Below are 15649 nucleotides of genomic sequence, written 5' to 3' on the forward strand. Positions count from 1 at the left end.
GCATTGTTCTTATGAAACGGACAATGTAGTACTTTTGCGTGTGCCGAGTGTATAATGTGATAGTATAATACGTGTATATTTATATTACGACGGTAGTAATAATTTTTAGTTTGGAAAACATATACTTATCCATATTACCTTTGAACGTTTTACTTAGTGCCGGAAAACGTACATTGTACTAGTGTTAGCCTTCGTACATTATGTTATTTGTTTAGGGAGGTCCGAAAATTCTGATATTAACCATGTTATATGAAGAGTTTGGACAGATTTTTAAGTTCCTCTTGTAACGTTTGCGATAACCAAAGGTCATCGCTTCATTCACCTTTCTTATTGCCCTTTTTAATCTTCACCCTTTCACCTTCTTTTTCTGAAAATAAAAATCAGATAAACTCTCCCTTTGCCATCCTCATTTCACACGCCATTTTCAAAGAAAAAAAGGAGGCGAAAAGCTTTTGTTCTTCATCCACATTTCTCACACAAAAATCAGATTTTTGTTACTTGTTTTCGAGCCATATTTGCACCGGTTTCAAGCGCGTGTTGAGTTCGTTGCGATTGTGTTCATAGGAGGCGGAAGTGGTGATATTTCACAAGATTTCTAGAGTACTTGGAACCTTTCTTCTGTGAATCTTCCCAAGAAAAAGGTAACTAGCGTTATTCTAGCTCGGTAGAGTATATATATTGAACTTAGGTTGTTAGAAATGCGTTAGAGAACGTAGTATCATGTTAGGAAGAACTTAGAAGATTGTATGGTTAAAGTTTCATGTTGTTATTCTTATTGTTTTGTTGATGATTTGTTATTGTCGTTGTTGTTGTTGGTGTTGGAGATTGTTGTTGTTGTTAATGTCGGTATTGTTGGTGTTGGAGATTGTTGTTGTTGTTATTGTCGTTGTGGTTGGTGTTGGAGTGGGTTGTTGTTGTTATTGTCATTGTTGTTGTTGATGGAGTATGTTATTGTTGTGCTATGTTGGTGAGTCATGGATAATACGAGGGTGTTGGTGTAAGTGTGGGTGTAAAGGAGGGGGCTGGAGTAGGCGTGGATGGCTGGAGCAAGCCATGGAGGAGTCTTCGTGGGCGAGTGGACGAAGCTCGCAGGCCACGGCAGAAGGCTGCTCGCGACTCGTGAGCCTCGTCGCGACTCGCGACGCTGCTAGTCGCGACCCGCGAGCCTCGTCGCACCTCGCGACAGGTAGTCTGTCCCCTGGGTCGTGATGCTGTGTTTTTATTTCCTTTTTGGCTTACAGCTTGTGTGTCTTGGCTTGGTTGGTCTTAGGTAAGTATGCTAAGGATGTTTGAGTAAATTTTGGGTGGTTTAAGTATTACGTTAAGGGTATGTGTCCTTATGTGGCGGGTAACTCTTGGTTTTGAGTCTTGAAACGTGCCGGTTGTTAGTGATGGCTATGTAAACTTATGTTGGAACCTTGATGAGTAAGATTGGTTGAGTCACGCTCAGAACTTGTTCATAGTGACGGTTGGATTTGATTGATGTGTGCTTGTCTTGTATGATTTCACGTTGTTGGATAGAGTAACTTTAGGAACGGTATGGTTCTAGAGGTCTTCACTAGGAAATCCTATGAACGGTATGGTTCAAGGAGCTTGAGTTGAATTCCTAAGAACGGTATGGTTCTAGGAACTTGAGTTGTTATCCTAAGGGCGGTATGGTCCTAGGATTTGGTTACTTAACCTTGGGCGGTATGGTTCATTGGTTCCCTACGGGTGGTATGATCCGTAGTAATATAACTATTCGAAAAGGGCGGTATGGTTCCTCGAATATGCTGGCTATTCGAAAAGGGCGGTATGGTTCCTCGAATATGCAACGTAGGCCTTGGGTAGCATCATCCAATGAGTCTACTCACAGACGGTATGGTCTGTTGTGTTTGAGCTCGTTGACCGCATTTGTTGCATGGTTGACGGGGTTTGGTTGTATAGGTAGAGTGTCAAGTGGTTGTGATGGTCGTTTGTATCTTGTGGTAAGTTTGGTGTTTGGTATTATGTTTTCTGATGTTGTTTCTGATTATTTAAGCTCTTATCTGTTTCTATTTGAGCTGGGAGAACTGATAGTTACTCCCCACTGATTGTGGAAATTGTTGTATTCTTGTGCAGACGGTGACGCTGTTTAAAGTGGTCCTAGTTTGGATCGGGGTTGTGTGTTTTACCCGTGTGAGCAACGAAGTGAAGCTTGTCATAGTGGATGAGCATACCAAGGCCGGACTTAGGACTAGTTACTTAGTTTGTTACGAGTAGCTACTTCTAGTTTTGACTTATGTTTTGGAACTATGGATTTCAATTGTCTTAGTTTTATTTACTCTATGTTGTGAGGATTACTCTGGCGGTTTTATGACTCTTTGAGACTTGTTGAAGATTGAGGGTATGGGACCTCATCTTCCCTTTTTATATATATCTTGGAGTTGACTTTTACTTATGTTGGCTCGTTCTATTTATAGTTCATATTCTACTCCTTAGAGTAGCATCTCCGTCTCTTTGAATTTCCGCTGCCATTATCTATAACTATTTCCTTATCTTAAGGCTATGTTCTTTTTGGTTTTAGACGGGATGTTACAGTTGGTATCAGAACAAAACATTCCAGAAGCTCTGTTTAGGATGCTATTACTTTCCAGAAGATGAGTAGACTTGTGACTAGGATTACTAGTGTCTTAGATTTCAAGTCTAGAGTGTATGAGTGTTACCCGGGTAGGAAAGTAAACCTGGGGAAACATTTTGTTTACTATGTTTATCGATTTAATGTTTACTTATGTGCTTTTGATAGACTAATGTGACAGTTTTTGTTTTGTAGTATGCCTCCACGACAACAGTTAGCCGCTAGAAAGGAAGCTGCGCGTCGTCGTCGCGTAAGCCTGGAAAATGCTTTCATCTCTTTGGCTAATAGAGCTGTTTCTTCGGGTAGTGGGCAGTCTGCTTTCGACCGGTTTGACCGTCACAGGCCCCCTACTTATGATGGTGTTGCTGATCCTGTGGCTCTGGAAAATTGGTTAAGGGAGATGGAGAAGCTCTTCACGGCAACAAACTGCTCTATTACCGAAATGGTACCGATTGGGACGTACTATCTAAAGAAAGAGGTAGATAATTGGTGGGGAACAGTGAAGGATGTGTGTATGGCTACAGCTGGTTTTGGGTGGACCCAGTTCTCCGCCAAGCTGAAAGAGAGATTCTACCCTGATGAGTTGCGCTGGCAAAAGCAGGAAGAATTTCTATCTCTGACTCAAGGGAGTATGGACATCCAGAAGTACACCGACCGCTTCACGGAGCTGTCTAAATTTGCTGGTACTGTCATTCCCACCGAAGCTGAGAGGGTTAAGAGATATATAAAGAAGATGAATCCGAGGGTAAGGACCCTGGTGCTGTGTTCGGGGTTACTACTTTCAAGCTGCTTATGAGATGGCCCTCAGTGTTCATGCATCAGTGAGAGAGGAAGAAGCTGTTAAGGCCGCATCTGTAAGGAAGCCTTTTCCGTCTGTTGCTCCTGGTCCGGCTAAGAAGCCGAGGTTTGAGCCGAGTTTCCGTGGTGGATACCAAGGCTCCAGTTCTAGTTAGGGTTTCGATCCGTCCAAGTGTAGGAGGTGTGAGAAGCCCGTGCATCCGGGGAAGGACTGTGAGGGTGCTGCCATTGTTTGCTTCTATTGTAGGGAAGCGGGTCACAAGAGTTATGAGTGTCCCAAGAATCCGAGGGCTATGGCTAAGCCCCTTGTTCCTCCTAGTCATTCTGCTCCGCCAAGGAATCGGGTTTACAGTATGCCTCTTTCTGACGCCGATGTTCATCCCGACGTCATCTCTGGTACCTTTCTTGTTAATTCTGTTCCTGCTTCTGTGTTGTTTGATTCTGGTGCTTCTGTGTCTTGTGTGTCTAATTCGTTTGCCAAGAAAGCTAATTTGACTTCGAGTTCTCCTATTCGAACTCTTATTTCTCTACCTTCTGGTGAGAATTACCCTTGTTTGGCCGAGTATTGTGGAGTGCCTATCTCTGTGTTGGGTATTGATCTGCCTGCCGATCTCAAGGCATTCTCCATGGTCGAGTTTGATGTTATTTTGGGCATGGACTGGTTGTTCAAGTATCGTGCTCAGATTCATTGCCGCGATCAAAAAGTGACTCTTCGTAGTCCATGTGGCAAGCGTATCTCCTATAGTGGAGTGGTGTTGAAGAAGGGAGTAAAGATCGTATCTGCTCTCAAAATGCAAAGGCTCCGTCAGAAAGGGGAGCAAGTGTTCCTCTTGTATGGTGAAAGATTTGACCCAAGAAGCGAAGTTAGAGGACATCCTGTTGTCCGTGAGTATCCGGACGTTTTCCTGATGAGCTACCGGGTATCCCTCCTGAAGAGAAGTTGAGTTCAGCATTGACTTGACTCCTGGTATGCTCCTCTGTCAAAGGCCCCGTATAGGATGGCGCCTGCTGAGTTGCAAGAGTTGAAGACTCAGTTACAAGAATTGATTGATAAGGGATTCATTAGACCAAGTGTCTCGCCGTGGGGTGCTCCTGTTTTGTTCGTCCAAAAAAAATGGGAGTATACGGCTCTGCATCGATTATCGAGAATTGAACAAGGTGACTATCAAGAATCGGTATCCCTTGCCCCCACTAGTAGAATAATTGCTTATTGCTGCGCTGATATTGCTGCGGTTTTATCCATACGCAGCAATATATCACGTAAAAAGAAAAGAAAAAATATAAAATAACCATATTGCCGCGGTTTCGACCGAAAACCGCAGCAATATGTTTTCAGCGGAAATTTTTTGACTATTTGACCAAAAATATTGCTGCGGTTTATAGCAAAAACCGCAGCAATATATTAAAATAATATTAAAAAATATTACTTGAACTTATTGCTGCGGTTTCTTCAAGAAAACCGCAGCAATAGGCTTTTGAAATTAATAAAAAATTCATCTAGGGTTTTCTTGTTAGGTTAGTGGGTGGGTGCGTCAGTTATTCCTTTCACTCATTTCACGCCTCATCTTTTCTCTCTCCTCATCTCCACGCCTATCTCCTCTCTCTCTCTCCTCATTTCACGCCTTATCTCCTCTCTCTTCTCTCATCCTCACGCTTCATCTTCTCTCTCCACCTCTCATCTTCACGCTTCATCTTCTCTATCCACCTCTCATCTTCGCCGGTCAACCAAAAACCAACGGTGTCGACCGTTCTTCAGTTCGCCAGAATCGACAAGAAATCAACGACGCCGGTCAACCAAAAACCAACGGCGTCGACCGTTCTTCAGTTCGCCAGAATCGACAAGAAATCAACGACGCGAATCTGGGTTTGTTCGCGAATTTGTTCGACAAGAAATTCTCAATCAACGACGCGAATCGACAAGAAATTGCCAGATGCAAACATTAGTAACCTTGTTACAAGAAATCACTAAGAAATCGCCAGCGGATTAGATCTGGCACTAAGCAGTTGTTTAGTGCGTGAATTTTGTAGTGAGTGATTTTTATTTCGGATAAAATTGGTTTTATTTTACTGAATTCACTCAGATTATTTTGTTACTGTTTGAAACTTCATTACTTACATCAATTTTTGTTCTTTATCAATGAGCTGGTTAATCTTCTAGTTGGATTGGTGATATCCATATGTCTTGTTCCTACAGTTGTCTTTAGATGAATCTGGCGTAGACAAATATTGATCTACATACTTGTATATGTTTTAGAATGAAAAGTTTAATTTTTTTACTAATTCCGGGAGAAATGGCATCCGTTGTTGAATAAATATTAAATTGTTGTTGTTGTTTACTAATTTTTTTTACAAGTTCAATTGTTGTTGAATTAGCTGAATAGCTATTGAATTTGGGATTACAGTATGTTTAGAATTACGTTATGTGTTTTTTTTTTTTGCCTCTGTATCATTTTTTCCCTTCTTCTGTATTTGAAATTATTTTGGGAATAAGTGTTCAGAATATGGGAATTAGTATTTGAGGCTATTGTTTAGAATTACAGTATGTTTGAAGGTGATAGCGGGTTGATTTTGATGAATCTTTCAAATTTTATTGCAAAACGCAAAAAAAAAAAAAAAAAATTAGCTGTACTAGGACCTATTGCTGCGGTTTTGGTCAACAACCGCAGCAATATGCCTATTTTTTATTATTAATTATAGCATATTGCTGCGGTTTTTCCCAGAAACCGCAGCAATATGTTTTGTAAATCTGATATAAAATAAATATATTGCTGCGGTTTTACCCAAAAACCGCAGCAATATGTTCAAATATTGTTGCGGTTTTAAACCGCAACAATATAATTAATACCTATTGCTACCCCCTTAATTGCTGCGCGCCCAAAACCGCAGCAATAGGGCACTTTTTAACCGCAACAAATAACATTTATTCTACTAGTGTCCGCATTGAGGATTTGTTTGACCAGTTAAAGGGTGCGGGAGTATTTTCAAAGATAGATCTGAGGTCAGGTTATCACCATATTCCCGTGAAGAAGGAGGATATTCCTAAGACCGCTTTCCGAACAAGATATGGGCACTATGAGTTTGTTGTCATGCCCTTCAGTCTGACTAATGCCCCTGCTGTATTCATGGATCAGATGAACCGCTCTTTCCATGAGTTCCCGGATTCGTGTGTAGTTTTTCATCGATGATATCCTGGTGTACTCTAAGAATGAAGAAGAGCATGAGAGGCATCTGAGGTTGATCTTGGGTATTCTAAGGCAACAGAAATGGTTTGCAAAGTTCTCCAAGTGTGAGTTCTGGCTGAAGGAGGTGTCGTTCCTAGGCCATGTTATCAGCAAGGATGGAGTTATGGTAGATCCTTCCAAATTAGAGCTGTGGTGGATTGGGAGAGTCCTAAGAATGTTTCCGAGATCCGGAGTTTTCTTGGTCTTGCTGGTTACTATCGGAGGTTTGTCAAGGTCTTCTCAAGGGTAGCTCAGCCGTTGACTAAATTGATGAAGAAGGAGAGCAAGTTCCTGTGGTCCGAAGAGTGTGAAAAGGCATTTCAAGAATTGAAGAAGTGTCTCACTACCGCTCCTGTTCTAACCTTGCCTACTGAAGGGGTTGTGTTTGAAGTATATAGTGATGCATCGAAGCTTGGATTGGGTTGTGTTCTTATGCAACAGGGAAAAGTGGTGGCGTTTGCATCCAGGCAGTTGAAGGTGCATGAAAAGATGTACCCTACTCATGATTTGGAGTTGGCTGCTGTGGTGTTCGCTCTTAAAATCTGGCGACACTATCTGTCTGGGGTTTCGTGTAGGGTGTTTACCGACCACAAAAGCCTCAAGTATATCTTCACTCAAAGAGATTTGAATATGAGGCAGAGGAGATGGTTGGAGCTGATCAAGGATTACGATCTGCAGCTTGATACCATGGAGTAATTGCGGATGCTCTCAGCCGTAAGTCGAAGCATTCTCTTAATGCGGTTAGAATTCCGCCGAGAGACTTATGTGATGAATTTCGGAAGCTTGAAATCGAGGTGGTTCCTCGGGGTTCGGTAGAAACTCTCTGTGCTATGAGTGTCGAGCCTGCCTTGTTCCAAGAGTTGCGAGAGAAGCAGAAATATGATCCTAAGTTGGAAAAGATCCGTGAAGCTAAGGCTCAGGGTCGAGCCGAAAATTTCGAAGTCGATTCCGAGGGAGGTCTAAAATTTATGAGTCGTTGGTGTGTGCCTAATGACTTGGAGCTTAAGAAGAAGATTCTCGAAGAAGCTCATTGTACTCCCTACTCAGTTCATCCTGGGGGTGATAAGCTTTACAAGGATCTCAAGGCGAATTTCTGGTGGCCTTGCATGAAGAGGGAAGTGGCCGAATTTGTGGCCAGGTGTCTGGTGTGTCAAAAGATCAAGATCGAGCATCAGAGACCGGGTGGTTTGCATACCATTACAATTCCTCGCGTGGAAGTTCGATTCTATCTCGATGGACTTCGTTATGGGTCTTCCGAGGGCTGCTGGTGGTAAAACGCAGTATGGGTGATTGTGGACCGATTGACTAAGGTAGCTCGGTTTATTCCAATGAAGAATACTTGGTCTATGGAAGAGTTAGTGGAAGCCTACGCTAATGAAATCATTCGGTTGCACGGTGTTCCGAAGGATATAGTATCTGATCGTGACCCTAGTTCTTTTCTCATTTCTGGATTGCTCTGCAAGAAGCATTTGGTACTAAGTTGAAATTAGTACCGCTTTCCATGCTGCTACGGATGGGCAGACAGAGAGGACTATTAGACTCTCGAGGATATGCTCCGTGCTTGTGCTTTGGAATTTCAAGAGTCTTGGTTGAAGTCATTGAACTTGGTGGAGTTTTCTTACAATAACAGTTACCATGCTAGCATTCAGATGGCTCCTTATGAGGCCTTGTATGGGCGGAAGTGTCGCAGTCCTACCTGTTGGAGCGACATAAGTGATTCGCTAGTATTGGGACCAGTTTTGATTCAAGATACTGTTGAGCAAGTAAAGGTGATTTAGGCTAGAATGAGGGCTGCTCAAGATAGGCAAAGGTCTTATGCAGACTTGCGTCGGAGCCTATTTCTTTCACCGTTGGAGATAAGGTGCTGTTGAAAGTGTCTCCGATGAAGGGGTGGCGAGATTTGGGCAAAAGGCAAGTTAAGCCCGAAGTATGTTGGCCCCTATGAGATTCTCGAGAGAATTGGGGAGGTGGATTACAGATTGGCTATGCCCCCTGAGTTGTCGAGGGTGCACGACGTGTTCCACGTGTCGCAGTTGCGGAGGTATCACAGCGATCCGTCTCATGTGATTCTTATAGAGTCGGTCTCGATTTGAGCCGAACATGACTTTTGAGGAGCGACCTGTTCAAATCTTGGACCGTCATAATCGTGCTCTAAGAAGGAAGGTGATACCCTTGGTTAAGGTGCTCTGGAGAAGCCAAAAGTACGAGGAAGCCACTTGGGAGACGAAAGAGTCAATGAGGCTCAAGTATCCCGAGCTTTTTGTCTCAGGTATTTCTTTTGTTATTTTAAGTTCGAGGACGAACTTTTTCTTAAGGAGGGGAGATTGTAACACCCCGAAATTTCCCTGAAATTTTCGCGTGTTAATTGTTATTATCTGATGTGATAACTTATATTTCTACTAAATTATTTTCGAAAATATATATATTTATGTATATATATATATAAATATTTACACCTACATTATTTTAGTTGACTTTGTGCAAAGGTTATAACGTGCGTCTTATTTATGTGGCATTGTGTTAGTCGTATTATATAATCGTCTGCATTGTTCTTATGAAACGGACAATGTAGTACTTTTGCGTGTGCCGAGTGTATAATGTGATAGTATAATACGTGAATATTTATATTACGACGGTAATAATAATTTTTAGTTTGGAAAACATATACTTATCCATATTACCTTTGAACGTTTTACTTAGTGCCGGAAAACATACATTGTACTAGTGTTAGCCTTCGTACATTATGTTATTTGTTTAGGGAGGTCCGAAAATTATGATATTAGCCATGTTATATGAAGAGTGTGGACAGATTTTTAAGTTCCTCTTGTAACGTTGCGATAACCAAAGGTCATCTCTTCATTCACCTTTCTTATTGCCCTTTTTAATCTTCACACTTTCACCTTCTTTTTCTAAAAATAAAAATCAGATAAACTCTCCCTTTGCCATCCTCATTTCACACGCCCATTTTCAAGAAAAAGGAGGGGAAAAGCTTTTGTCTTCATCCACATTTCTCACACAAAAATCAGATTTTTGTTACTTGTTTTCGAGCCATATTTGCACCGGTTTCAAGCGCGTGTTGAGTTCGTTGCGATTGTGTTCATAGGAGGCGGAAGTGGTGATATTTCACAAGATTTCTAGAGTACTTGGAACCTTTCTTCTGTGAATCTTCCTAAGAAAAAGGTAACTAGCGTTATTCTAGCTCGGTAGAGTATATATATTGAAATTAGGTTGTTAGAAATGCGTTAGAGAACGTATATCATGTTAGGAAGAACTTAGAAGATTGTATTGTTAAAGTTCATGTTGTTATTGTTTATTGTTTTTTTTGATTTGTTATTGTCGTTGTTGTTGTTGGTTGTTGGAGATTGTTTGTTGTTAATGTCGTATTGTTGGTTTGGAGATTGTTGTTGTTGTTATTGTCGTTGTGGTGGTGTTGGAGTGGGTTGTTGTTGTTATTGTCATTGTTGTTGTTGATGGAGTATGTTATTGTTGTGCTATGTTGGTGAGTCATGGATAATACGAGGGTGTTGGTGTAAGTGTGGGTGTAAAGGAGGGGGCTGGAGTAGGAATGGATGGCTGGAGCAAGCCATGGAGGAGTCTTCGTGGGCGAGTGGACGAAGCTCGCAGGCCACGGCAGAAGGCTGCTAGCGACTCGCGAGCCTCGTTGGACTCGCGACGCTGCCAGTCGCGACCCGCGAGCCTCGTCGCACCTCGCGACGGGTAGTCTATCCCCTGGGTCGTGCTGCTGTGTTTTTATTTCCTTTTTGGCTTACAGCTTGTGTGTCTTGACTTGGTTGGTCTTAGGTAAGTATGCTAAGGATATTATATTATACTCCCTCCGTTTCCTAAAGATCTTCCCACTTACTGTTCCTACAGATACCAAGGAAAATCAAGTTGTGTGGGGCATGGTGTGAGTAAAGTAGGAGAGAGAAAGGGGTTAAAATAAATAAACAAATAAAAAGGGGTTAAAGTAGGAGAGAGAAAGGGAGTAAAATTGAATTAATAATGTAATGGTGGACCATATGATAGTGACATGAGAGGGTAAATAGGGAAATTTGTTTTTTGCCAAATAAGGAATAAAGCAAAAGAGGGAAGATCTTTTGGAAACACCCTTAAACGAAAAGAGGGAAGATCTTTAGGAAACGGAGGGAGTATTATATTACATTACATTACATTACATTACATTACATTACATTACATTATATTATATTATATTATATTATATTATATTATATTATATTATATTATATTATATTATATTAATTATTTATATTATATTATATTATATTATATTATATTATATTATATTATATTATATTATATTATATTATATTATATTATATTATATTATATTATATAACCAAGGATGTCTTGGCTTAGTGGTTAAGATTGAGGTACTGTGAATAATAGGTCACAGGTTCGAATCCCCCTCCCCTTCTTTGTAATTTGTACCGCCTTCGTGGCTCATATGGATCAAAAAAAAAATTTATTATTAATATTATTAATATTATTAATATTATATTATATTATATTATATTATATTATATTATATTATATTATATTATATTATATTATATTATATTATATTATATTATATTATATTATATTATATTATATTATTTATATTATATTATATTATATTATATTATATTATATTATATTATATTATTATATTATATTATATTATATTATATTATATTATATTATATTATATTATATTATATTATATTATATTATATTATATTATATTATATTATTAGTGAAACTATTGGGTCAGACCGTCTGACCCAATAGGTTCCGTCGGACAGGGCAGAACAGAGGACGAAAAACACTCGAGCTTGCGGTGGGTAGTGCAACGGTTGATGGAGATACAAGTTGCGGTGGGTAGTGCAACGGTTGATGGAGATACAAGTGTATTGAGTGAGGGCATCATTGCAGAGCGAGGGGAGAATAGTTATGTAGCAAAGACACCTGATTTGGAGAACAACATTATTCATCTAGCTGTTCAAAACAAGAAATCGGTTTCCTGTTCTCCTCCAACAAAAGAATAGCAAGGGTAATACTCCCTTTCATGAAGTTGCTGCATACTCTACTCTACTTTTCTTTTCTTCTCTCTCCTGCATACTCTACTTTTCTTTTCTTTTCTTTTCTGCACCGAGTATGGAGTATAGTATACTGTACATAAAGCCTTTTTCCAAAAATATTTATAGGTAAGTTACTTTCATTTATAGGTAAGTTACTTTCATTTAGAGGTAAGTTACTTTCATTTAGACCTAAGTTACTTTCATTTAGACCTAAGTTACTTTCATTTAGACCTAACTTACTTTCATTTAGAAGTAAGTTGCTTTCATTTAGACCTAAGTTACTTTCATTTAGACCTAAGTTACTTTCATTTAGACCTAAGTTACTTTCATTTAGAGGTAACTTACTTTCATTTAGACCAACTGAAAAAAATGAAGACTAACTGAAAAAAAATTAAGACTAACTAAAAAAAATTGAAACCAACGGAAAAAAAAGAAGACTACTTGAAAAAAAATGAAGACTACCTGAAAAAAATGAATACTACCTGAAAAAAATAAAGACCAACTGAAACCCAAGTGCGTCTAACTGAAGCACAAGTGCTTGTAACTGAAGTGGTCCGACGAGAATATTGTGTCGGACGAGTCCGACACAATACGAACTCATATTATTATATTATATTATATTATATCGATGTAGCTTTGCAACTGTAAACGAGTTAGGTTTCATAAAGTTGATGAATTTTGATTTGGATACTTTCCAATAAATTTAATGATCAACATCCATAGCAAATTTCACTCTATAAGGGAGTCTGCTTACTCCGACAAGCGCAAAATCTCCGACAATAATTTGGTACTCGTATATTTATATGGGTCCGTCACTACCTTTATCTTCTACACGAAATTTCTATCTCTCTGTCACCTCTCCATTATCTCTAATATATAAAAATATAGCTATTAATAATATAAAAATAATTTTTTGATATAATATCCATAAAAATATTGCAAAATTAATTTTTTTATAAAAATTATGTAAAAGCCGAAAAAGAAACTTATTCGTGATTTGGACTAAAAATTAAAATTTTAAAAAATGCGGACCAAATATTTTTTTTGGTCTGGACCAAAAATCAAATATTCAAAAATTTTGGACCTGATTAGGGCCTTAATATGTAAATATTTAGCCTTAGGCTCCAAAATCTCATAAACGGGCCTGATTACTAGAGTAAAGAACTTCACTTCATACTTGTTTCTAACTTCAATGACCCATCAACAAAAACAAACCTAAAAGTCTAAAATATAAATTTGGTTTACTGTCATTGCTTCTCTCTAGCACCCAACTACCTCATAAGAACAATGTCAAATTCAACCAAACAGAAAACACCCACTTCATCATCAATAACCCTTCAAAAGGAAAAAAAAACCCACAACATCATTCCATTAAAATAAATAAGAAACAATAAACAAAACAAAAATCAATGTAACATTAATAAATTAAAAAAAGAAAAGAAAACATTAGTGTAATATCCCGTACCTAAGTAATATTAATTGTCGGATTAATTATGGATTAAATCTTATTAAACTAACAAAAACAAAAATTATAGATATCAAAATGTATAATAAGCTATTTTAAGTTTCCTTTATTTAATCTAACTTGTGGACAATAGAACAAGTATATACTTAAGCAAGCAAATTACAAAAATGTCCCTATGAGTCTAGCACTCTAGCCCATCTTCTTCCTTCCCTTTTTCTTCTCTGCAAATTTGTTTGTAGTGTTCACACATGAAATCAAACCCTCTAACTCTATACTACAACGCTCATGTCAGAAATCTTCTCCATTAGTCAATAAAGTTGCTACAATATCTCATAAAATCCGGGAAGAAGCCCCCAAACTTTGAATTATCAACCTTCTTCCATTAATGTATCTTGACCCCAAATTCATATTTTTCACATGATAAACTGATCAACAATAGGAGCATAGCTTCCCATAATTTCTATAAATACCGGTTGATGATTCCATTGAACCACAAGCAAAAATCAGAACAAGTTGTAATCAAATTTTTCTCTCACCTCCATTATTACCCTCTTCCTTCTTCTCTGTTTTGGGCAAGCTGCCCAACACCGCCACGACACCACCAACAACAACATCGTCATCAACCAAGCGCCCTGTGCACCACCACGACATCACTAACCACCACTTGCGTCACCGTCGCCACCACGGTCATCACTTAACCACGCATACCCTTCCTTTCTCTCGCTACACCCACTCGCAGCACCTTTCTCTCTCCTCGACTCATCTGAACGAACCACCTTCGTCACTCCGACGAACCACCCTCAAGCTCACTGCTGCATTCTCCATTTCCGGCGAAGCACTGCTGTCGCACGTCCTCTGCCACAAGGTATATGAACCATGTTCTGTTTCCTTTCATTTCTCTCTTGATATAATGTTAGAGTTCTGCTTTACTAGTTTAATGATGATTTGTGGGCTCATTTAATATATGAGCCTGATTATTGATATATGGGCCTAAATATGACAAACATATTAAGATGTAATCTAGATAAGCTAATGCATCCTAAGGTCTAACTATTATATCATAAATCCATGTACAAACTTGTTAAAAGTAATCAACCTATATATATTACTATTCTAATTCTTCAACTCTAACGTTAGTCATAAAAACTTGATCTAATTTATTGTCATGTGAACAAGATAAATTAATTACTACAAAATTTGACTTAATTTACATACATACGGAAACTCTTAACTCATACATATCCACTAAATCATGGGTAAGCATACTTTACTGATAATCAAAATAAGTTCTAATGTGAGTTAGATGTACGAAAATAAAATGATTATTTTAAATGAAGGAGGTTATGATAATAATATGACTTCATGTAATTTCTCAATAAGTAATATAGGCAAAGACATATAAAAAAATATATAGGAGATAAGTCTTAAGGTTAAGATAATTATTAATATTGCTTAATTATTGATTAGATTAAGAGAAAAAAGGGATATTACAAGCCTCCCCCGACTATCAAAGTTACTAAGCAGGATTTGAGGTAACGTCTACTGCTAACACGCATTCCTTTCTAAATATCTGTTTTATGTTGATATTTATAATGTTTATGTTAAATGTATGCTTTTATGGATTGCGGGATATGAATTTTTTTTTTTTTGAACATGATATTTCATGACGTTACGTAATTTATCATGAATTGCAAAAGATTAAAGAATATGATTTCCATGATGATTGTGAAGTATAATGTATAAATAAAAAGAAATGGAACATGATAAACAAAAGTGAAAGATGGTTCTTGGCAGTACGATGTTATGTTGGTCGTGCACGTACCGTTCTATCCTATGGGGAAACGCCACCTTCTGGTTAGGGGCAATTGTCCCTGGTGCACCGCACTATGCATGGCTTTATGCCACTTCTGGTAGGGACATTGTCCCTGGTGGCTATTGCCCTATGATTATGATGATGATGATGATGATGATGATGATGATGGGAGACGTCCCTATATGTTATACTCGCCAAGATACCAATAAGATAATTATGATGATGATTATGATATAAAGATAATAATGAATTTATGTTTACATAAAATGTTTATGAAATGTTTTACTCTATTCTCTCTCCTCCCTGTTTGCAACTAAATGAATTGAAATGAATTTACGATGTTAGAGTAGTATGTTACTGGGTCGGCTATGACGTTTTGCTTTTCTGTTTTAGGTAATTACGGGGATGACGGAATGGCGTAGCAGTGAGGAATAATTACTACTTAAATTATGCAGACTCTTATTAATATGTATTATAAGCTTGAGAACATTAGTTTATGAACCTTAATTATGTTTCACCTAGTTATTTACGCATTTCTAAGTTAGTTATGAAGTTTAATATTATAAAGTTACGTTCTTTAACGAACTTATGTTGCTTGTATTTCCAAAAGGAAAGTACGGCAGTAACGCACCGACTAAGTTAAGTCTTCCGCTGCTAATTAAGAGTTAATTAATG

At 38.4% G+C, this 15649-nt stretch overlaps 2 protein-coding genes across 2 annotated transcripts; both read left to right on the plus strand.

The window, feature by feature from the left end:
* Positions 1–2792: 2792 nt before the first annotated feature.
* LOC130590067 (uncharacterized) lies at positions 2793–3392 on the plus strand. Its single transcript, XM_057391960.1, has one exon. The coding sequence runs from the start codon at positions 2793–2795 to the stop codon at positions 3390–3392; it is 600 nt and encodes a 199-aa protein (XP_057247943.1).
* A 4053-nt stretch (positions 3393–7445) lies between these two features.
* Positions 7446–8393, plus strand: LOC130590069 (uncharacterized). Its single transcript, XM_057391961.1, has 3 exons — positions 7446–7800; positions 7897–8087; positions 8211–8393. Exons 1-3 carry the CDS (start codon positions 7446–7448, stop codon positions 8391–8393), a joined length of 729 nt encoding a protein of 242 aa, XP_057247944.1.
* The last annotated feature ends 7256 nt before the right edge of the window (positions 8394–15649 follow it).

This window comes from Beta vulgaris, chromosome 1 (assembly GCF_026745355.1).
Source record: "Beta vulgaris subsp. vulgaris cultivar EL10 chromosome 1, EL10.2, whole genome shotgun sequence".
NCBI lineage: Eukaryota > Viridiplantae > Streptophyta > Magnoliopsida > Caryophyllales > Amaranthaceae > Beta > Beta vulgaris.

Coding starts and splice junctions, on each gene's coding strand:
- LOC130590069 (XM_057391961.1), top strand. CDS start 7,446: ATGAGTGTCGAGCCTGCCTTGTTCCAAGAGTTGCGAGAGAAGCAGAAA. Junction 7,801..7,896: donor CGAGCATCAGAGACCGGGTG/GTTTGCATACCA, acceptor GGTAAAACGCAG/TATGGGTGATTGTGGACCGA. Junction 8,088..8,210: donor TGCTCTGCAAGAAGCATTTG/GTACTAAGTTGA, acceptor TCTTGGTTGAAG/TCATTGAACTTGGTGGAGTT.
- LOC130590067 (XM_057391960.1), top strand. CDS start 2,793: ATGCCTCCACGACAACAGTTAGCCGCTAGAAAGGAAGCTGCGCGTCGT.